The 23,207-nt window shown below is 43.6% G+C and overlaps 1 protein-coding gene across 1 annotated transcript in view; it reads right to left on the reverse strand.

Moving 5' to 3' along the window:
• Nucleotides 1–434: 434 nt before the first annotated feature.
• The window catches only part of TM7SF3 (transmembrane 7 superfamily member 3), a 67,720-nt gene continuing 44,947 nt past the window's right edge, over nt 435–23,207 (reverse strand). Inside the window, exons 4-12 of the mRNA XM_040435678.1 lie at nt 15,455–15,575; nt 15,213–15,384; nt 10,099–10,276; nt 9,879–9,965; nt 9,688–9,768; nt 6,891–7,043; nt 4,454–4,551; nt 1,546–1,708; nt 435–1,167 (exon numbers count right to left, since the gene is read on the reverse strand). Coding sequence (XP_040291612.1) covers nt 905–1,167; nt 1,546–1,708; nt 4,454–4,551; nt 6,891–7,043; nt 9,688–9,768; nt 9,879–9,965; nt 10,099–10,276; nt 15,213–15,384; nt 15,455–15,575 — 1,316 coding nt within the window. The 3' untranslated portion in view covers nt 435–904. The remainder of the gene's footprint in view (nt 1,168–1,545; nt 1,709–4,453; nt 4,552–6,890; nt 7,044–9,687; nt 9,769–9,878; nt 9,966–10,098; nt 10,277–15,212; nt 15,385–15,454; nt 15,576–23,207) is intronic.

A 23,207-nucleotide genomic window follows, 5' to 3' on the forward strand; every position in this document is an offset into this window, starting at 1 on the left:
CTGCCTAGATGTGCAGCAGTATGGAAACCTGGCCATACATAACTAGACCGACATGCCATTCAGGTGTCGGTGCTAAAGGCAGTTTACAGTCCTTCTCCCAGATAAAAATAGAACCAAGCCCCCATGACCAGACTGTTGTCAATCTCACCGAAGGACAAGGTTATATAATTGTTTTTTCATTAACTGAACATTTTATAATATCCTGGAGAGCCCCTCTAATAACTTTTTTTTTTTTTTTTTAAAGGTACAGAGCCACCATAGTGGCCTAGGAGCCCATAGTGTTTCCAAGTCTGCGTCTCACAGCAGAGGCACCGGGTCATAAGCTCTGGTATATAAAACCCTCATAGGAATAAATGTATAACAGCGGAGGAATGTCTCGAGGTGAAACTATAACCATCCCAATCAGTGCACCATGACATTTAAACGGGTACTCCATCTGATTAATAAAGGAGGCTGAGAGAAGAGAAGGAAAGCCATAACGTGACTGCCGCCAGGCTGAATCCTCATCTCTGCTCTCAGCACAGAGACAAATTGGTTGCAATGGATACACTACAGAGGTCCACAGCAACCAGCTTGTATCTGATTACAAGAAATCTAAATAATAGTGCTCACGCCAAGCATCTATTCATTGCTCACCGCCATATTAATCAGATTTTTGTGGAGAACCTCTAAAAATACATCCCTTGGGTTGGAGTCCTTACAAGCAGCTAATGGCCCCCAGCTGAAAGTAGATCAGTAGCTTGTGGGAAGCCGCCACCTGCTTGCTAGTGGTTTCCCGTTTCTGCAGTCGAGGCTACAACCCCAACATAACACTGACTCTTGCCTTCCAGGCAGCCCCATGGCAGGTTTACATACCATTATCCTGCCTGATAACCCCAGGCTAAACCTACACGGTTTCTTTCAGCTATAACAGCAGGGGTGTCCTCTCACCCAGTGATGGTTCCTTGCGGAAGAAATCTCTTAACCAAGCCAGGTTGGCCAGGAGACGGTCCTTGAAGGGAGGCGTGTGATAACTAGGATCCAGGATGTTCGTGATCCGCCGCTCGCGGTCACGTTTCCATATCGCATAGGGGGTTGGTGGAAAAGCCGGCCTCTCCCTCTCCCTGTAGAACTGGGTTGTCATACCGCAGACTATCAGGACCACCCAGACCGCGATGATAATGAAGTCTGTGGAGACAAAAGGAAAATGTTAATGCTGTAGAGAGAGAATGGGATTTTTAAAAAATGTGTTCATGGGGCAAATTTTAGGGGAACCAAATTTGTAGCTTCTTCGTATTTTCACCTCATGGTTGCTGTAAAAACAGATCTAGCAGACTATAGTTCCTGACTGATGTTTCCTCCAGTTGCAATGCCCGTCCTGACATGATGCCACATGGCAAAACGAAGACCGGCCACACAACTGGGGCAACTGTACAAGATCCTCCACATTTACATGGCCAATAAGTTATGCCTGGACGCTCAGTATTAAAGGGGAAGTCTACCTTGGCTGAATTACATGTAATGTTAGGTCTGATGGCTGGATATGAATGCGGACATCTCTCTTACCATTTTTCTGGAATGGCACACTGCTGTAGGCTGTACTGAAGTCCCTGTTGAGCGCCCTCTTGAGGACATTTAAAGTTATGTAGCTGAGACTGGTGTATAGGTAACTGTCAATCGCCAATACCACCGTATAGGACCCAACCACGCTGCAGCTCAAAATATTTAGCTATCAGGGAGGAAAAGAGTGTGATTAGTTATCATGACCACAACCAGTGCAATCATTTCTCAATAGTCAGCATTGGCTATAGCCACACGAAAAAGCAGTTCTAAAATCCATTTTCATATATATCATGATCTATTTAAGTGGCTACAAAGTGTGTCTCCCCCTCCCTGGAAGACCCAACATGTGCATACATTACATGAACATCCCACCTAGTTCAACAAGAAATGTGTAATGCATCATCTCTCCTGAGGGGGTGCTGCAGGGAAACTGAACTGCCAGGTTTCCCCACACATCACTGCTGACTATTAAAGGGCACTCTGTGACCAGATCATTGTCAAGAAACATTGTAAAGAAAAGGAATTGGGGCTAGTCAAGAACCTTTTTCGTGTGCATACTATTCATATTCAGAAGTACACCCAGTACAGTGCAAGTTAAAAGCAAGACAATTGCTTTTCTAGATGCAACATTATCCTCATTAAAAGATCTGAAAAGCATTGACATGCAAAACGTCATACAAAGAACATTTAGAAACTACAGTGGTCACCAGAGATCAGACTACAGCACATCTTGTAAGATCCAAGCGTTTTGGAAGTTTTTTTTACCCATTTTGAGCCAAAAATATTTTCTTTTAATCGGTCTTTGTTAAAAATATGCAACAGTTTTTCCTCTACAGTTCAGTGCATCTACAGAGTATTGGTCTCTGCCTAAGGCTGCATTCACACGTCCGTGGTGTGTTGTGGACCCGCAAATTGCGGGTCCGCAACACACCAGCCCGGCACCCCCATAGAAATGCCTATTCTTGTCCGCAAGCTGCGGACAAGAATAGGACATGCTCTATCTTTTTGCGGACCTGCGGACCCAAAGATCGGGGCCGCGCACCGCAAATGCGGACAGCACACTGTGTGCTGTCCGCATCCATTCCGTCCCCATAGAGAATGAATGGGTCCGCACCCGTTCCTCAAAATTGCAGAACGGATGCGGACCCATTTTGCGGACGTGTGAATGGACCCTAAGGCTACATTCACACAACCATTTCCGCTCTGCAGTTCACAAATCGTGGATACCGGCTGTAAGCATCCCGCACTTTTCAGGGGCCCATTGTCAAAATACCCATTCTTGTCCACAAAATGGACAAGAATAGGACATGTTCTATCAGCCCTATAGAAATAAATAGTTCTGCATGTGATCCGGAAAAAAAAAGGAGGATCAGATGCAGGCTTAAAAAACTGTTGTGTGAATGACGCCTCACACTGAATCCATCAGGAAGCTTCTCTGATGGCTCAATCTGTAGCCCTCATCTCTAAACACCTGACAGCTCTGAACTCCCAACACTTATTTAAGCCATATTCCTATCGGAATGAGTATTTAGGAGCTATCAGGAATTCAGAGATAAGGACTGCAGATTGAGTGGTCAGAGCAGCTCCCCGACAGATTCAGTAAGAGGCAGAGAGCAATAGTCTGTAGATCCATTTGCCTGAAAACTGTAGAAGAAAACTGTTCAGAATTTATTTTTAATAAAGACCAAATAAAAAAAAAATGCGTAAAATGCAATAATAAATAAAAAATTTGATGGAGAAAGTACATTCAGCAGTATATAAATTACATCATGTGACTACAGCAGCAACCACTGCGAGAGCCAGTAGCTCGACCTGTACACTGGAATATGCAAATTAACTCCTTCCCGACCTCCAGCGCACAGTGCAGTGGGCATCATAGCCGCCAAGTTTCTGATATTTTAAACAGCAGAGACCCGAGCTAATGTCAGTGATCGACCTCTCAGATGCAGTGGTCAATTGTAAGACAGCATTAAAGCAGTTTGTTCGGTGTGGTAGCCTAGGTCCCTCTGATAGTTTCTATGGAGCCCTGCCTCTGGTAGGGCTCCATAGGAACGTGTTAAATGTCCCACAGGCTGCAAAGGTAATTCACTGCAGTCTATGGCACAAATGATCTAACCATCTCATGTCCCCTTAATATAAGTATATAAAAAAAGTTGTTAAAAATAAACATTCCAAAACACCCCCTTTCCCCATAATAAAAAAAATAGATCTGCACTGCTGCGCCATGAAACGCCAATACTATTAAAATATAAACGTATCTATCCCGTACACTGAACGGTGTAACAGTAAAAAAAAAAAAATAGAAATGACTGGTTCGCTTAATCTCTCCCCCCCCCCCCCCCAAAAAAAAAAATATAAAAACGACACGTTGCCCCACAAGATGGTGAGCCGTCAAACAACTCCATAGATGTAAATATATTAGTCAGAATATAGTGATGCAAAAAAAAAAAATATTTTTCAAAGTTTTTTTTTCTTTTTTCCCCAGTATTAAAAACACAAGAAAAACTTTATAAATGTGGTATCGTTCTAATCATACTGATTTGGATAATGAATGTAGCAGGTCAGTTTTACTGCATAGAAAGCGCCGTAAAAACGAAACCCATAAAACTATGAGGGAATTGAATTTTTTTTCCAATACCACCCTATTTGGAATTTTATTTCCAGCTGCCCACTACATCGTATGCCATATTAAATGGTGCCATTAGAAAATACAACTAATCCCGCAAAACACAAGCCGTCACATGGCTTTGTGAACATATATAAAAAAGAAAAGAAAAAAAAAAAAGTTATGGCTCTGGGAAAACGAAATACTAAAATGGAAAATCCCAGGGTCTTGAAGGGGTTAACCATTGTGTAGTTTAAGGGGCCTGCCCCCTTTTCCAATCAGGGAAACACAAAGCAAAATACTCACTACTTTTGGGAATGGGAGCAGGAACGCAGGTACTATTAAGGCGATACAGGTGAAGGTCAACCAGAATATGCTGTCATTCCGGAATGTGGAATAATCTCCTATAGGAAGAATCACAACACAGGCCGTCACTTTAAAAGACTCAGCAGTGCCCACTTAGAGTAGCGGTCTAGGGGCGGGGCAGATATTGTACTATCTGAAGTTATAAAGCCCTCAGTTATTCTGTACCGGACTTGTAAGGTTTACAAGGCAAGCAGCTGAATGTGGGCGCTCCTGCTGCATCAGTGATATCAATGGGGTTGTAAGGCCGCCATTGATCCCCAGAACAGGAGACCTGTACTCTCCCATCAACAGATGCAGATTGGGTTACTAAGAATCTCCTGACCATAGTGTGTCCACAATTTCAGCAGTGCTTATACCAGCTCTACTGTCATCAATGGCACCTCTCAATAAGAGCCATGTTGGAAAGGGTCACTTACAAATAGGAAGGAAATATGGGCTGGGTGGACACATCTCACTGGAATTTCTCCTAAAGGGTAATGTATAATTTTGCAACCAAATATTTTACGGCTTCTAATGCATCTAATACAAATTTTTAAAAAATGCAGAAGCTTTGCACATGGTCTTCAGTATACAGCTTCTATGCAGGACTATATGTTTCCATGGTTATAAACACTATGCTTTAAAGCAGGGGTGTCAAACTCAAATTCATCGGGGGCCGCATCAGCAGTTTGGTCACCCTCAAAGGGCCGGTTGTATCTGTAGGACTATGCGTCCACTCTTTATTATCATAAATTATTGTCACTGCATTCAATTATTACTGTTTTTTGTAATAATGTAAGTAATAACTAGCTCTGAAAGCAGAAACATAGTCAGAATAATATATATTTTTTTTTAAACATCTGTGGATGACGGACACTGTTATGGGGGGATCTGTGGATGACGGACACTGTTATGGGGGGATCTGTGGATGACAGACACTGTTATGGGGGGATCTGTGGATGACAGACACTGTTATGGGGGGATCTGTGGATGACGGACACTGTTATGGGGGGATCTGTGGATGACAGACACTGTTATGGGGGGATCTGTGGATGACAGACACTGTTATGGGGGGGATCTGTGGATGACAGACACTGTTATGGGGGGGATCTGTGGATGACAGACACTTATGGGGGGGGATCTGTGGATGACAGACACTTATGGGGGGGGATCTGTGGATGACAGACACTTATGGGGGGGATCTGTGGATGACAGACACTGTTACAGGGGGGGGGGGGGATCTGTGGCTGGCACTGTTACAGGGGGGGGATCTGTGGATGGCAGTGTTATATATGTGCCATCCACAGACCCCCCACCCCATAACAGTGCCATCCACAGACCCCCCACCCCATAACAGTGCCATCCACAGACCTCCACCCCATAACAGTGCCATCCACAGACCTCCACCCTTTAACTGTGCCATCCACAGATTCCGTGTAAACCCCCGCCGCCCCCCCCCCCCCCCAGTATACAAATATAAAATGTATTATTGAATTAAAAGTTATTAAACATGCCCCCCTCACTCCTAATTGTACCGTATATCCCAATTGCTTGTGTATAATGCCGGCAGGCAGGACGGGCGGCCGGCGGTGCAGGCACGTGACATCAGGGAGTTACGCTGCCGCCCGCCCGGCCTGCCTGCATTCTACACAAGCAATTAGGATATACGGTACAATTATTTCCTGTGTAGAACGGCCGCCGCCGCTAGAGGGCAGACGTTCTCTGGCTTGTAGGCTGCCACGCATGTGCTGAAGAGGCGGCTTTCCTGTGTCAAAAAAAAAAAAAAAAAGTGAGAATAAAAGGTGAAGGCTGGCGGCCGGCGGCGGCTGCGCGGGCCACATGATGAGGTCTGGCGGGCCGGATTCGGCCCGCGGGCCTCGTGTTTGACACCTATGCTTTAAAGGGAACCTGTCACCAGGATTTTGTGTATAGAGCTGAGGACATGGGCTGCTAGATGGCCGCTAGCACATCCGCAATATCCAGTCCCCATAGCTCTGTGTGCTTTTATTGTGTAAAAAAAACGATTTGATACATATGCAAATGAACCTTAGATGAGTCCTGTCCCTGACTAATCTCACGTACAGGACTCATCTCAGGTTAATTTGCATATGCACACAGAGCTATGGGGACTGGGTATTGCGGATGTGCTAGCGGCCATCTAGCAACCCATATCCTCAGCTCTATACACTAAATCCCGGTGACAGGTTCCATTTAAACAACACTGATCCTGCAGTCACTTGTTCTCCGTCTTGGTAACAAAAGTAACACATGACTACAGGTTCACACTGTGTAGTCTGTTGCCTTGGAGACACAACAAAATCTTATTAGACAGATTACAAAGCAAAATAAGGATTGTATTTATTTACAGATAAATATTTTTTTAAACTTTATACTTTACCTAGTGGGGTGAAAAATACAATGGCTGCCACGAGGAACCCCAGCACCAACCCCACCAGCAATACACAGAGGTAAATGCATCCGAATCTCCACCAGTAACCAACAAACAAGAGCCCCCCAAAGACCCCGGTCAATGCAGTCAATAACAGACGAGCTGTAAAGAGAAAATAAGCCAGAAGGTGAAAGATCTGCTCCGTATGACGCATCCTAAATGACATTAGGTCACAGATACTACCTCATATTTCACGCTCTACAGTAGGGAGGTTGAAGGGGGCGGAGCCTCTCTGTAACGGGATGACAGAAACAGCAGCTAATATGGCTGATAAAGGCATTACTTGCCAAATCTCCCGAAATCTCCTTGAGGCTCCTGAAAAAAGGAGAGAGCTCTCCGAAAGCATCCCTCCATGTACTGTAAATGTATGACATGCCGGGATTACCCCAGCCACCAAAGTGCATTGGAGGGGGTGATAAAAGGGCGGAGCATGCACAAAAGGGACAGGGTTCCCTACGAAGGGGCATGCCCACACTTTCATTTCCAAATGTTAGCAAGTACGGATAACGGTAATTGTCAGACATCTACTGGCATGTGATGGAGTGCCACCAGAACTGAATGAGGAAGTGAGGCAGGACGTGCCTCTCGTGACTGGGTGATAGAAGAGCAACCCCATGAGAGAAAATTAGGTTGACTATAGTAACTGTCAGACAGCTACTGCCCCACTATAAGACAAACTCCCAGGGGAAGATGCAAATGGTAGGGCGGAAGGGGATAGCATCTGCGTGGCAAGGTGACAGCAGCCCCGCTAAGAGCTGCAACTCTCAGAAAGCTACCTCGTCTCCCGGTGATTGACTGCCATAGGAAGGAGTCTGTGTGACCAGTGACCGAAAAAACTGCTCCACAAGAGCCAATATGGCCGATCATGGCATCTGTCGTAGCAAAAAAGCAAGTGGAGATAGTATACCAAAATATCAATTTATTATCAAATATAAAATATGGGGAAAAGACAGGATGAAAAACAGTGTACAGAGAAGCAAAGGGCAGTTTGCACAACTGAGTTCACATGTATATCCACACAGCAATAAGCATTAGGTGGCTATCAGGTAGGGGGGCTGTAGTTCACGGACACCCAAATCTGCATGATTAATATAAATAATCCCAAAAATGGGCCATATAGTATGTTAGCAGAAAGGAAAAGAAAATAGCTAGATGTCCGTGAGTTACACCACACCGTCCGAGGATTATAGACAACAGAGACTGACAATCCAATACAAAATATCTACAGTCTAATCTGTGACTCAATTCCAAGGTATAGCAATGATCTAAAAAACATGAAAGACCTGATATGGATGAAATAAGGGCCATATATAGGTATCAAGCTATGCTACACACGGGACGTACCTGAAGACATGACAGGAACACAGGAGGATACTGAACCCTAAGCGCAAGACCTCGAGGCGTTTCACCTCTGCGGCTTCGTCAGGAGGTACTAAGTAATAGGGAAGTAGGGTATATATAGTCTACATAAAGTGGGGAGGTGTAGTTTACCTGGGTTGCGAACACCTGCGGTCCAGTGGAGCGGGCGCGGGAACACCATGATCCACGGAGCCATCTCTCAGCGCGTCACCGCCCGTGTACCGCGCATGCGCGGCGCATACAGGCATCACGGAGCAAGTGTGAAACAACTGAAAATATGTCATATTCTAGGTTCTTCAAAGTAACCACCTTTTGCTTTGATTACTGCTTTGCACACTCTTGATGAGCTTCAAGAGGTAGTCCCCTGAATTGGTCTTCCAACAGTCTTGAAGGAGTTCCCAGAGATGCTTAGCACTTGTTGGTCCTTTTGCCTTCACTCTGCGGTCCAGCTCACCCCAAACCATCTCGATTGGGTTCAGGTCCGGTGACTGTGGAGGCCAGGCCATCTGGTCAAATAGCCCTTACTTTCAAAGTTTTCCCAATTTTTCGGCTGACTGACCTTCATTTCTTAAAGTAATGATGGCCACTCGTTTTTCTTTACTTAGAATTTGTATTATGGCAAGAACAAAGCAGCTAACAGTCTATTTAGTAGGACTATCAGCTGTGTATCCACCTGACTTCTCCTCAACGCAACTGATGGTCCCAACCCCATTTTATAAGGCAAGAAATCCCACTTATTAAACCTGACAGGGCACACCTGTGAAGTGAAAACCATTTCAGGGGACTACCTCTTGAAGCTCATCAAGAGAATGCCAAGAGTGTGCAAAGCAGTAATCAAAGCAAAAGGTGGCTACTTTGAAGAACCTAGAATATGACATATTTTCAGTTGTTTCACACTTGTTTGTTATGTATATAATTCCACATGTGTTAATTCATAGTTTTGATGCCTTCAGTGTGAATCTACAATTTTCATAGTCATGAAAATAAAGAAAACTCAATGAATGAGAAGGTGTGTCCAAACTTTTGGTCTGTACTGTACATGTGAACTGCCCTTTGCTTCTCTGTACACTGTTTTTCATCCTGTCTTTTCCCCATATTTTATATTTGATAATAAATTGATATTTTGGTATACTATCTCCACTTGCTTTTTTGCTACGACATTGGACATCGTTCAGGTGGAATGTTTTGCTGTCTGGTTTAAACAGAGTTTTTTTTGTAGGTTTACCGATCATGGCATCTGTCAGACTTCTTGTCCAAGAAATTCATGGCCAGATAGAGCTCAAGGTGCTTTCTGTGGCCAGCGATATATCTTACATGCAATCTACTGACCTTAGCAACACGGAAACATCAAGGAAACATATGGAAAAAATATATATTAAATTCTTACCGTCGTGGTTAAGATGTGTAACTTTTGTGAGAAGAACGAACATGAAAAATCCAAAGATTATAAACCCCACGGAGAAGAAATCTGAATACAAAATAGACTGATCAGCATCACAAATGATGAAAGCCACCCTGATCTCTACGATTCCAGAATACAAGGGGTGTAATACAGAAATAGGGGATTAAAGGACTCACCAATTTTAAGAAACCGGTGCCCGAAGAAGCAGATGAAAAGACCGAAGATGCCGCAGAACGTGAAAAATACTTTGGTTGATACTTTACCTGTAAAAGGAAGAGAATATTACTATAATGTGTGTCTGGGGAGCCGGATTGTAAACATCTGTAGCCCTGTCCTAGTGACGTCACTCTTTATTAGAAGCTTAACTGCTCTCTTCAGACTCTGCTGGTTCCTTACCCAGGGTAGCGCAGTTGTCCATTGCTGAAGTGAAGTTGCAGGAGTATGTATGGACTGGCACATAGGCTGCAAACGTGTTCAGGACGGGATCACGGACAACCACATTGTAAATGACACCTTGTCCGGGGACAGAAGAGAAGGACATGGTGGTTCTGTCACTGGAGGTCAGAGTGGCCAGCTGGGAAAATCAGAGACACTCCATTAAGACACATGCAGCAGAAACGTTTCACTGTCCTCCATCAGGGACCCTAGAATGAACCATCTGACTGCACTGCCCTACACCACAACAAACCATTTCTAGGTAAAGACCATTAGGGATACTGGCATTTGCCCTGGACTGCACAATAACCCAATTTCTGCTTAGACAACCAGGGGCATTAACTCCTTTTCTATCCTATGCCACAGGGATCCTCACAAACTATATTATGAACACCAGAGATACAGACTCTAACCCCTTCACTGCACTTGATCAGCAGGGTTACAGACACAAAAGGAAGAAACTAGGCGGCACTCACCAAAAAGTGGATGTCCTTTATTTCAGATGCCATAAACATTCACCGATACAGGCATGGTGTGGACAAACAAACAGCGCAGGCAAGTAGCTCCTGGCGATGGCCGTTTTCGCACTTCCTCGGGCCACTAACGTTCTGACGTGATTACGTCACCTTTATGCGCTGCTTCCTCTGTGCGGAGCACATGGATTCCGTCACAGAGGAACCGGCCAAATACATATAAACACCACAAATGTGCAAATAAAACAAACAAAGATGCATATATTTTTACTCCAAGATCGTTTCTATCATTCAGTCCCAGAGGGCCCATAGCTCCGGAGCGCATGATCCATCTTGCTTCCTTTGGAGGGTACGATGTCCATCTCCCCCTTGTAGCAGACTACGCACTATCTCAATCCCGGCAATCCTCAACACCTTACTATCGCCATCCTGCTCAGATTCCACATGTTCTATTAATCGTGGACAACCCTTCCCTGTAACAATTGAATTAACATGTTCCCTAAATCTCTCACCAAGGCTCCTAATGGTTTTTCCTATCGCATACACATTATGAGGCACACTACATATTTACTATATGATGTAATCCACCAAAAAACAGTAAATCCCATTGGGGATTGTATTTACAGTAGGAACAATTACGGCAGGTACCCAATCTTTCAGCCATATATCAGATTTTGGTTCCACTAAACGACTCCTAACCAGCCTCTCTTTCAGAGAATGGCTCCTCCTAAAGGCTACTAATGGTTTAAACCAGGCATGCTCAACCTGCGGCCCTCCAGCTGTTGTAGAACTACAACTCCCACAATGCCCTGCTGTAGGCTGTTCGGGCATGCTGGGATTTATAGTTTTGCAATCGCTGGAGGGCCGCAGGTAGAGCCTTTGATCTCTTTTAAACTATCGTCCCTTTCCACTATGTCCCAATTTTCTCTTATCACTTCCCTAATCCGATCCGCCATTAGACTATATTTAAAGGAGAAAACGAAACGTTTTGATTGTCCTTTCTCTTCCTAATATTTGTATTCCCCAATGTTACCACACTTTGGTGCAAGGATGAAGCCTTCTGCATAGCCTCATTCAATAACTCCATCGGGTACCTTCTAGCTAACAATCGTTTCTTCAGACCTAAGGATTGTTTCCTGAAACGCTCCTCCATCCCGTTAATCCTTCTTAATCTGATAAACTGTCCATATGGGACTGCTCTCTTCACACTATCCGGGTGGTAACTGGAGAAATTAAGTGAATTGGTCGCCGTTGGCTTGCGATAGCCCTCGGTGACTAATTCACCATCTTTTACCAATACATCTAAAAATTCTAATTTGGAGCTTCCAAAATTATGGGTGAACCTCATTCATTTTATTCCCTGTATTACTCCCTGAACAGAAGCTCCGCGCCCGACCAAACAATAAATACATAGTCTATGAATCTTAACTAAAGCTGTATATAGGACACAAAGGGGTTCTCAAACGAATACACATATTTATCTTCGAACCTTGCAAGACAAATATTTGCAAACGTACATGCAACTGGCGTGCCCATGGCCGTTCCAAATTGATCTTCAAAATCAAGCTTAAAGCTTCTCTTATAAAATCTACAAAAATCTCACTTTTGTCAGTGTCACTCAATACTTCAGTCACTGCTTCAATGCCTTCATCTTGTGGGATAAGAGACCAGTTGGAACCCACCCACCCCCCACTGAAAAGACTTCAGTGCCAGTAACAGGTCAACCGTGTCTCTGAGGTAAGATGGTAACTGCTGAATCAGAGGTCTGAGTAGCCAGTCCACGTATTTAGGCCTCTTGCCCGTTTATGTTACGTTTTTTGCGTTCCATATACGGAACCATTCATTTCAATGGATCTTGAAAAAAAACGGAAGGTACTCCGTATGCCTTCCGTTTCTGTATTTCCGTACAAAGATAGAACATGTCCTATTATTGTCCGTATAACGGAAAAGGATAGTACTGTTCTATCAGGGGACAGCTGTTCCAGAATGCACACGGACGTCATCCGTATTTTTTGTGGACCGCAAAATACATAGTCGTGTGCATGAGCCCTAAGGGCTCATGCACACGATCGTATGCCCTCCGTGACATACGGTCTGTGAGCGGCATACATCGTGCGCAGCATCATAGGTTACCATGATGCTGTGCACATCGGGCCGCCCGCCAGACTATTGTCCTGCACTCATATGATCTATGTAATCTAGTAATCTATGATGCTCTGTAATCTAGTAATCTATGATGCTCTGTGTACTCCCATGCGCACGATGTATGCCGCTCTGGGACATATGGCCCGCTCACAGACCGTATGTCTCGGAGGGAATACGGTTGTGTGCATGAGCCCTTAGGGCTTATGCACATGACCGTATGTATTTTGCGGTCCACAAAAAACCGATCCGCAAAAAATACGGATGACGTCCGTGTGCATTCCGTATTTTGTGGAACGGAACAGTTAGAACAGTACTATCCATGTCCGTAATGTGGATAATAGTAGGATATGGTCTATTTTTTTGCGGAACGGAAAAAAGGAAACGGAATGCACACGGAGTAACTTCAGGTTTTTTTTTTAGGGCCCATTGAAATGAATGGTTCCGTATACGGTCCGCAAAAAAAACGGAACGGACACGGAAAGAATATACGTTCTTGTGCATGAGGCCTTAGACAGAGGTTCAGCCACTGATCCAACCCCCAAGACTTTAGGTCTCCAAGGGGGGTGGGACAGTGACTTGTGTATCTTCGGCAAGAAGTACCAAGATGGTTTAGACGGAGACAACGGTAACAATTTTTGTGCTTTTCTTTTGGACAATACATTACGTTTCACATATTTATGTAAAAGACCCCTCAATTGGTTCTGTATCTACCTTAAATGTCTCAAACATTACTGTCCCCTAATTGCCTCCCTGCCTCTGCCACATAATATTCTCTCGTCATCAGCACTACGTTCCCCCCCCCTTGTCCGCCGGTTTTATGACTATATCACTTTGTGATGGTCACCATTTGAAGGCTTTTTTTTCCCCTATATCGTTATTCCTATATACCCTGGGGGTAAATCAATGCTTTAACACCCTCTAATACCTTGTGATAGAATATATCAATACTACTCCCGGCAGGTCAAAACGTAGAGCTGACTCCCCCCCACAAAATCCTTTGTGGGTGGGTTTTTCAGTGACTCATTCAGATCTAAACCTGTCATCCATTCTAAACAGGATATCTCTGTTTAGTTAAAATTTGCCACCGTACTGAAACCCAAGGGTCCTCTACTCGCTGGTACTCCTCCTTCTCTTATCTCTTTGTTTCAAGCACGTTCTTAAACAAGCTATTCAAATGGAGTTTCCTCACAGCCTTGGTGAGAGATTTAGGGAACATGTTAATTCAATTGTTACAGGGAAAGGTTGTCCACGATTAACAGAACATGTGAAATCTGAGCAGGATGGTGATAAGTAAGGTGTTGAGGTTTGCCGGGACCTCCTAAGGAAGGAAGCAAGATGGATCTTGCGCTCCGGAGCTATGGGCCCTCTGGGACTGAATGATAGAAACGATCTTGGAGTATATCTGTAAAAATATATGCATCTTTATTGTTTGTTTTATTTGCACATTTTTGGTGTTTATATGTATTTGGCCGGTGCCTCTGTGACGGGATCAATGTGCTAAGGTGCGAAACGGCCGTCGCCAGGAGCTACTTGCCTGCGCTGTTTGTTTGTCCTCCCCATGCCTGTATCTGTGAATGTTTATAGCTTCTGGAATAAAGAACATCCACTTTTTGGAGAGTGCCGCCTAGTTGTTTCTTCTTTGATGCATATTTGAAAGACTTAGAGGCAGAAGCACTGCCACGAGTGGTAGAGAGGACCCAGTCTTGGAGATCCAGTTGTTTTGAAGAAAGGGAAAGAAAGCAGTGCCACCCCTTCTGTGTTCTGGAATTGTTTTATCAGTTCTGACCATGCTAAACTGTTGACAGCACTATGTAGGGGCTAAGGAGAGCAGTACAAACATGGAGGTTTTTATTATTGGGAGTAGTGAGGATATGATCTTTTATTCTGCCAGATTATGTTCCTTAAGTGGAGGTGGAGCTTGTCTGCAAAGTGTTCTCTGTATTGAGCTGCTTCCTCTGCTCTGAGTGACAGCTGTAGTGATCCTCCTGGTAGAGTAGAGAACATGTCACAGTAATGCTCCATCTCCAGGGCACTTGAGAACCTGGCAAAATAAAACTTCATATTCACACTACACCTGATAATAAAAACGTCACTAAAAAGGTATGATTGTTCTGCTCTCCCAAGCTCCTACCTAGTGCTATCAGCAGTTTAACATGGTCAAAACAGATTCTCTTGAATCCTTGCTCTGCCCTAGATCTCAGGGATGTTACTACAAATTACAGGGCACCTGTAATATTTGTCATTGTGGCATGTAAAGGCTGTGGCCCAAAAAATGCCATACGTCCCTCCTGAAATACTGTGCACTGCTGGATATCCTTACTCCTCCCACTATACAATCCTCAATCTGTGACCTGTCACTTATTTCCCATTCATCTCATAGCGCCCTGCAACAGGCTACTATCCCTTGCCCTCACTCCTCTTCTAAAATACTCTGCGCTGCTGGGAGTCACTCCTCACCTTCATGCCGTTAGCAGAGATCTGCGGTACCGCTGACATCTTCTGCAGGTGAGCCAACAACACAGAGTCATTGAGGTTGTTTTCTGGAAGAAAATACTGGTAGATGTCGTACTGCAGGCGCCACCTCGATTCCTGGCCCGTCTGAACATCGCAGGCCTGGGGAGTCGCATCTCTACAAGAGAAAGTCATGATATCACTCTCACTGACTGATTCCCACCCTTCTCTCCAGGATATTTCCATACCTGGCATGGCCCAAATTCGCTGGAGCAAACTTGATGACCGTCTCATAGAGATTGTACTGAAGATAGACATTTGGGTCAGTGTCTAAATTGAACTCCAGGTTACACGCTCCAGGAATCGGGTCTAAGAACAGGAAATGTCAGTTAATACCAGCTAATTTCTTAGTTATATCTGTTTCTGGGAAAGTTGGGTCACAGTGAACTTAGGAGCAATTAGCTCCTTAACCACCTCAGCCCCCAGTGCTTAAACACCCTGAAAGACCAGGCCACTTTTTACACTTCTGACCTACACTACTTTCACCGTTTATTGCTCGGTCATGCAACTTACCACCCAAATGAATTTTACCTCCTTTTCTTCTCACTAATAGAGCTTTCATTTGGTGGTATTTCATTGCTGCTGACATTTTTACTTTTTTTGTTATTAATCGAAATTTAACGATTTTTTTGCAAAAAAATGACATTTTTCACTTTCAGTTGTAAAATTTTGCAAAAAAAAACGACATCCATATAGAAATTTTGCTCTAAATTTATAGTTCTACATGTCTTTGATAAAAAAAAAATGTTTGGGTAAAAAAAAAAAATGGTTTGGGTAAAAGTTATAGCGTTTACAAACTATGGTACAAAAATGTGAATTTCCGCTTTTTGAAGCAGCTCTGACTTTCTGAGCACCTGTCATGTTTCCTGAGGTTCTACAATGCCCAGACAGTACAAACACCCCACAAATGACCCCATTTCTGAAAGTACACACCCTAAGGTATTCGCTGATGGGCATAGTGAGTTCATAGAACTTTTTATTTTTTGTCACAAGTTAGCGGAAAATGATGATGATTTTTTTTTTTTTTTTTTTTCTTACAAAGTCTCATATTCCACTAACTTGTGACAAAAAATAAAAAGTTCTATGAACTCACTATGCCCATCAGCGAATACCTTGGGGTCTCTTCTTTCCAAAATGGGGTCACTTGTGGGGTAGTTATACTGCCCTGGCATTCTAGGGGCCCAAATGTGTGGTAAGGAGTTTGAAATCAAATTCTGTAAAAAATGACCTGTGAAATCCGAAAGGTGCTCTTAGGAATATGGGCCCCTTTGCCCACCTAGGCTGCAAAAAAGTGTCACACATCTGGTATCTCCGTACTCAGGAGAAGGTGGGGAATGTGTTTTGGGGTGTCATTTTATATATACCCATGCTGGGTGAGAGAAATATCTTGGCAAAAGACAACTTTTCCCATTTTTTTATACAAAGTTGTCATTTGACCAAGATATTTATCTCACCCAGCATGGGTATATGTAAAAAGACACCCCAAAACACATTCCTCAACTTCTCCTGAGTACGGGGATACCAGATGTGTGACACTTTTTTGCAGCCTAGGTGGGCAAAGGGGCCCATATTCCAAAGAGCACCTTTCGGATTTCACTCCTCATTTTTTCCTGAATTTGATTTCAAACTCCTTACCACACATTTGGGCCCCTAGAATACCAGGGCAGTATAACTACCCCACAAGTGACCCCATTTTGGAAAGAAGACACCCCAAGGTATTCCGTGAGGGGCATGGCGAGTTCCTAGAATTTTTTATTTTTTGTCACAAGTTAGTGGAAAATGATGATTTTTTTTTTTTTATTTTTTTTTTTCATACAAAGTCTCATATTCCACAAACTTGTGACAAAAAATAAAAACTTCCATGAACTCACTATGCCCATCAGCGAATACCTTGGGGTCTCTTCTTTCCAAAATGGGGTCACTTGTGGGGTAGTTATACTGCCCTGGCATTCTAGGGGCCCAAATGTGTGGTAAGTAGGTAAATGACCTGTGAAATCCGAAAGGTGCTCTTTGGAATGTGGGCCCCTTTGCCCACCTAGGCTGCAAAAAAGTGTCACACATCTGGTATCTCTGTATTCAGGAGAAGTTGAGGAATGTGTTTTGGGGTGTCTTTTTACATATACCCATGCTGGGTGAGATAAATATCTTGGTCAAATGCCAACTTTGTATAAAAAAAATGGGAAAAGTTGTCTTTTGCCAAGATATTTCTCTCGGCCAGCATGGGTATATGTAAAATGACACCCCAAAACACATTCCCCAACTTCTCCCGATTACGGAGATACCAGATGTGTGACACTTTTTTGCAGCCTAGGTGGGCAAAGGGGCCCATATTCAAAAGAGCACCTTTCGGATTTCACAGGTCATTTTTTACAGAATTTGATTTCAAACTCCTTACCACACATTTGGGCCCCTAGAATGCCAGGGCAGTATAACTACCCCACAAGTGACCCCATTTTGGAAAGAAGAGACCCCAAGGTATTCGCTGATGGGCATAGTGAGTTCATGGAACTTTTTATTTTTTGTCACAAGTTAGTGGAATATGAGACTTTGTATGAAAAAAAAAAAAAAAAATAAGCATTTTCCACTAACTTGTGACAAAAAATAAAAAATTCTAGGAACTCGCCATGCCCCTCACGGAATACCTTGGGGTGTCTTCTTTCCAAAATGGGGTCACTTGTGGGGTAGTTATACAGCCCTGGCATTTTCCAGGGGCCCTAATGTGTGGTAAGTAGGTAAATGACCTGTGAAATCCTAAAGGTGCTCTTTGGAATATGGGCCCCTTTGCCCACCTAGGCTGCAAAAAAGTGTCACACATGTAGTATCGCCGTATTCAGGAGAAGTTGGGGAATGTGTTTTGGGGTGTCATTTTACATATACCCATGCTGGGTGAGAGAAATATCTTGGCAAAAGACAACTTTTCCCATTTTTTTATACAAAGTTGGCATTTGACCAAGATATTTCTCTCACCCAGCATGGGTATATGTAAAATGACACCCCAAAACACATTCCCCAACTTCTCCTGAGTACGGCGATACCAGATGTGTGACACTTTTTTGCAGCCTAGATGCGCAAAGGTGCCCAAATTCCTTTTAGGAGGGCATTTTTAGACATTTGGATACCAGACTTCTTCTCACGCTTTGGGGCCCCTAGAATGCCAGGGCAGTATAAATACCCCACATGTGACCCCATTTTGGAAAGAAGACACCCCAAGGTATTCAATGAGGGGCATGGCGAGTTCATAGAAAAAAAATTTTTTTGGCACAAGTTAGCGGAAATTGATATTTTTAATTTTTTTCTCACAAAGTCTCCCGTTCCGCTAACTTGGGACAAAAATTTCAATCTTTCATGGACTCAATATGCCCCTCACAGAATACCTGGGGGTGTCTTCTTTCCGAAATGGGGTCACATGTGGGGTATTTATACTGCCCTGGCATTCTAGGGGCCCTAAAGCGTGAGAAGAAGTCTGGAATATAAATGTCTAAAAAATTTTACGCATTTGGATTCCGTGAGGGGTATGGTGAGTTCATGTGAGATTTTATTTTTTGACACAAGTTAGTGGAATATGAGACTTTGTAAGAAAAAAAAAAAATAATTCCGCTAACTTGGGCCAAAAAAATATCTGAATGGAGCCTTACAGAGGGGTGATCAATGACAGGGGGGTTGATCAATGACAGGGGGGTTGATCAATGACAGGGGGGTTGATCAATGACAGGGGGGTTGATCAATGACAGGGGGGTTGATCAGGGAGTCTATATGGGTGATAACCACAGTCATTGATCACGCCCGTGTAAGGCTTCATTCAGACGTCCGGATGCGTTTTGCGGATCCGATCCATCTATCAGTGCATCCGTAAAAATCATGCGGACATCTGAATGGAGCTTTACAGGGGGGTAATCAATGACAGGGGGGTGATCACCACAGTCATTGATCATGCCCCTGTAAGGCTTCATTCAGACGACCGGATGCGTTTTGCGGATCCGATCCATGTATCAGTGCATCCGTAAAAATCATGCGGACATCTGAATGGAGCTTTACAGGGGGGTGATCAGGGAGTCTATATGGGGTGATCACCACAGTCATTGATCATGCCCCTGTTAGGCTTCATTCAGACGTCCGGATGCGTTTTGCGGATCCGATCCATCTATCAGTGGATCCGTAAAAATCATGCGGACGTCTGAATGGAGCTTTACAGGGGGGTAATCAATGACAGGGGGGTAATCAATGACAGGGGGGTGATCAGGGAGTCTATATGGGGTGATCACCACAGTCATTGATCACGCCCCTGTAAGGCTTCATTCAGACGTCCGGATGCGTTTTGCGGATCCGATCCATCTATCAGTGGATCCGTAAAAATCATGCGGACGTCTGAATGGAGCTTTACAGGGGGTTGATCAATGACAGGGGGGTAATCAATGACAGGGGGGTGATCAGGGAGTCTATATGGGGTGATCAGGGGCTAATAAGGGGTTAATAAGTGACGGGGGGGGGGGGGTGTAGTGTAGTGTAGTGGTGCTTGGTGCTACTTTACTGAGCTACCTGTGTCCTCTGGTGGTCGATCCAAACAAAGGGGACCACCAGAGGACCAGGTAGCAGGTATATTAGACGCTGTTATCAAAACAGCGTCTAATATACCTGTTAGGGGTTAAAAAAATCACATCTCCAGCCTGCCAGCGAACGATCGCCGCTGGCAGGCTGGAGATCAACTCTCTTACCTTCCGTTCCTGTGAGCGCGCGCGCCTGTGTGCGCGCGTTCACAGGAAGTCTCGCGAGATGACGCGTATATGCGTGACTGTGCGCAGGGCTGCCACCTCCGGAACGCGATCCTGCGTTAGGCGGTCCGGAGGTGGTTAAGGACTGGGCTCATTTTCACCTTAAGGACCAGGCCATTTTTTGCAAATCTGACCAGTGTCACTTTAAGTGGTGATAACTTTAAAATGCCTTGACTTATCCAGGCCATTCTGAGAAAGTTTTTTCGTCACATATTGTACTTCATGACACTGGTAAAATGGAGTCAAAAAATGTAATTTTTATTTATAAAAAAAAAATACTAAATTTACCAAAATCTTGGAAAAATTTGCATTTTTCCAAGTTTCAATTTCTCTACTTCTATAATACATAGTAATACCTACAAAAATAGTTATTACTTTACATTCCCCATATGTCTACTTCATGTTTGGATCATTTTGGAAATGGCATTTTATTTTTTGGGGAAGTTACAAGGCTTATAAGTTTAGAAGCAAATCTTGAAATTTTTCAGAAATTTTCAAAAACCCACTTTTTAAGGACCAGTTCAGGTCTGAAGTCACTTTGTGAGGCTTAAATAATAGAAACCACCCAAAAATGACCCCCATTCTAGAAACTACACCCCTCAAGGTATTCAAAACTGATTTTACAAACTTTGTTAACCCTTTAGGTGTTCCACAAGACTTAATGGAAAATAGAGATACAATTTCCGTCGCAACCCACAGTAAAAGCCGCAAACCGTAGGTCTGAATTGAATTGTCACGGGACCCCCCCCCCGCGCATTGATCCAAGGTGCCTGCTCAATGATTTGAGCAGGCACCTTGTTCCGATCACCGCCCGCTGGGCGGCGGTGATCGGAAATACACATGACATACCAGTGCGTCATGTGTCCTTAAGTACCAGGACATCATGCCGTACCGGTACGTCATGTGTCCTTAAGTACCAGGACATCATGCCGTACCGGTACGTCATGTGTCCGCAAGAGGTTAAAGGGGTTGTCCAGGATTTTAACACTGATGGCCTACATCCTGCACCCTTGCCAATCGGATGTTTCAAAGTAGCTCCGGCACTGGTATGGCACAGCTCTATGTAATGAGTGGAGCTGGTAACTGCAGCACCGATCCCACTGAAGTGAACGGGAACAGTGCTTCAGTAGCCAACTCCGTCTACTACTCAATGCTGGCTGGATTTATTTTTCCGTCACATTATAGACTGCTCATTGCCATTGTTACGACCACCTTACAATTCAGCAGAGGCGGCCGTGCTTGCACACTATAAAAAAAAAAGCATCGACCTATGTGAGCTCCCACGGTCCTGGCACTTTTTCCTATAGTGTTCAAGGATTACCACTGATGAATTGTAAGGTGGTCGTAACCATGGTAATGAGTAGTGTATAATGTGATTGGGGGGGGGGGGGGAATAAAAGAAAAAATAAAAATAAATCACAGCAAAGGAAGCAATATGGACAATCACAATACATTAGTGATTTGTATTAAATTTCTCTACATAATAAATGCCATTTACTGAAACGAGGCAACCCCTTTAACTGTTTACCTTGAGCACAGCTCGAGCAGCAGGTGGAGGGCTGCTTTAGCTGCTCATATCTCCAGATTTGTAGCAGATACAGATATGTGCCTGGTCTTGTTTGAAAGCTTGCATTCCAATCAATTCGGGAATAAAAGCACTATAGCCTGCCTTTACTTTCACTTTCAGTTGCAGTCACTACCATCCCAATATGTGATATCTTCTTATATAATGAAGAAAATACTGATTCTGCTATATATCTAGCTGCTACCTATCCAGACATATGAGCAGCTAAAGCAGCCTCTACCCTTTAGGCTGCGTTCACACGGGCGAGTATTCCGCGCGGATGCGATGCGGGAGGTGAACGCATTGCACCCGCACTGAATACCGACCCATTCATTTCTATGGGGTTGTTCACATGAGCGGTGATTTTCACGCATCACTTGTGCGTTGCGTGAAAATCGCAGCATGCTCTATATTCTGCGTTTTTCACACAACGCAGGCCCCATAGAAGTGAATGGGGTTGCGTGAAAATCGCAAGCATCTGCAAGCAAGTGCGGATGCGGTGCGATTTTCACGCATGGTTGCTAGGAGACGATCGGGATGGAGACCCGATCATTATTATTTTCCCTTATAACATGGTTATAAGGGAAAATAATAGCATTCTGAATACAGAATGCATAGTAAAATAGCGCTGGAGGGGTTAAAAAATAAATAAATAAAATTTAACTCACCTTAATCCACTTGTTCGCGCAGCCCGGCATCTCTTCTTCTGTCTTCATCTGTGCTGTGAGGCATAGGACCTTTGATGACGTCACTCCGGTCATCACATGATCCATCACCATGGTAAAAGATCATGTGACGTACCATGTGATGACCGGAGTGACGTCACCACAGGTCCTGTTGCTGCACAGCACAGATGAAGACAGAAGACGGGATGCCAGCTTCGCGATCAAGTGGATTAAAAAATTTTTATTTTTTTTTTTAACCCATCCAGCGCTATTTTACTATGCATTCTGTATTCAGAATGCTATTATTTTCCCTTATAACCATGTTATAAGGGAAAATAATACAATCTACAGAACACCGATCCCAAGCCCGAACTTCTGTGAAGAAGTTCGGGTTTAGGTACCAAACAGCCTTAGTCTGGAGAAGGAAGGGGGGGGGGGGGGGGGGGGGGGGGGGGACACAGCATGGGTGAATAAAGGATCCCACTGTTTTTTTCACCATTGGATGTGCTGCGTTGTATTTATTTATCCTGGATTTAACACTTTGGTAAAGTGCTAACATAGCTGGCACCCATTACTTGCTACAAGAGATATAGATAGATAATGCAAAATAAATAAATAAATAAATATATATATATATATATATATATATATATATATATATATATATATATATATATATATATATATATAAAATCATTGTACAAGTTAATTATTTATACCACAAAGTGAACACCGTAAATCAATTCCACAAAATAATGTTAAAATTGTTGTTTTTTTTTATATATCTTTACCCTAGAAATAAAAATAATAAAAAGTTATTCTATACACTATATAGACCTTAAAATCATTCCTAAAAAACCTACAACTAATCCCACAAAATAAAAATGAAAGAAATTAAAAAGTTATAACTGCTACAACAAAAAGGGTGAAAATGTTACTTAGC

The sequence above is a fragment of the Bufo bufo genome, chromosome 1 (assembly GCF_905171765.1).
Source record: "Bufo bufo chromosome 1, aBufBuf1.1, whole genome shotgun sequence".
In the NCBI taxonomy this organism is placed as follows: Eukaryota; Metazoa; Chordata; class Amphibia; order Anura; family Bufonidae; genus Bufo; species Bufo bufo.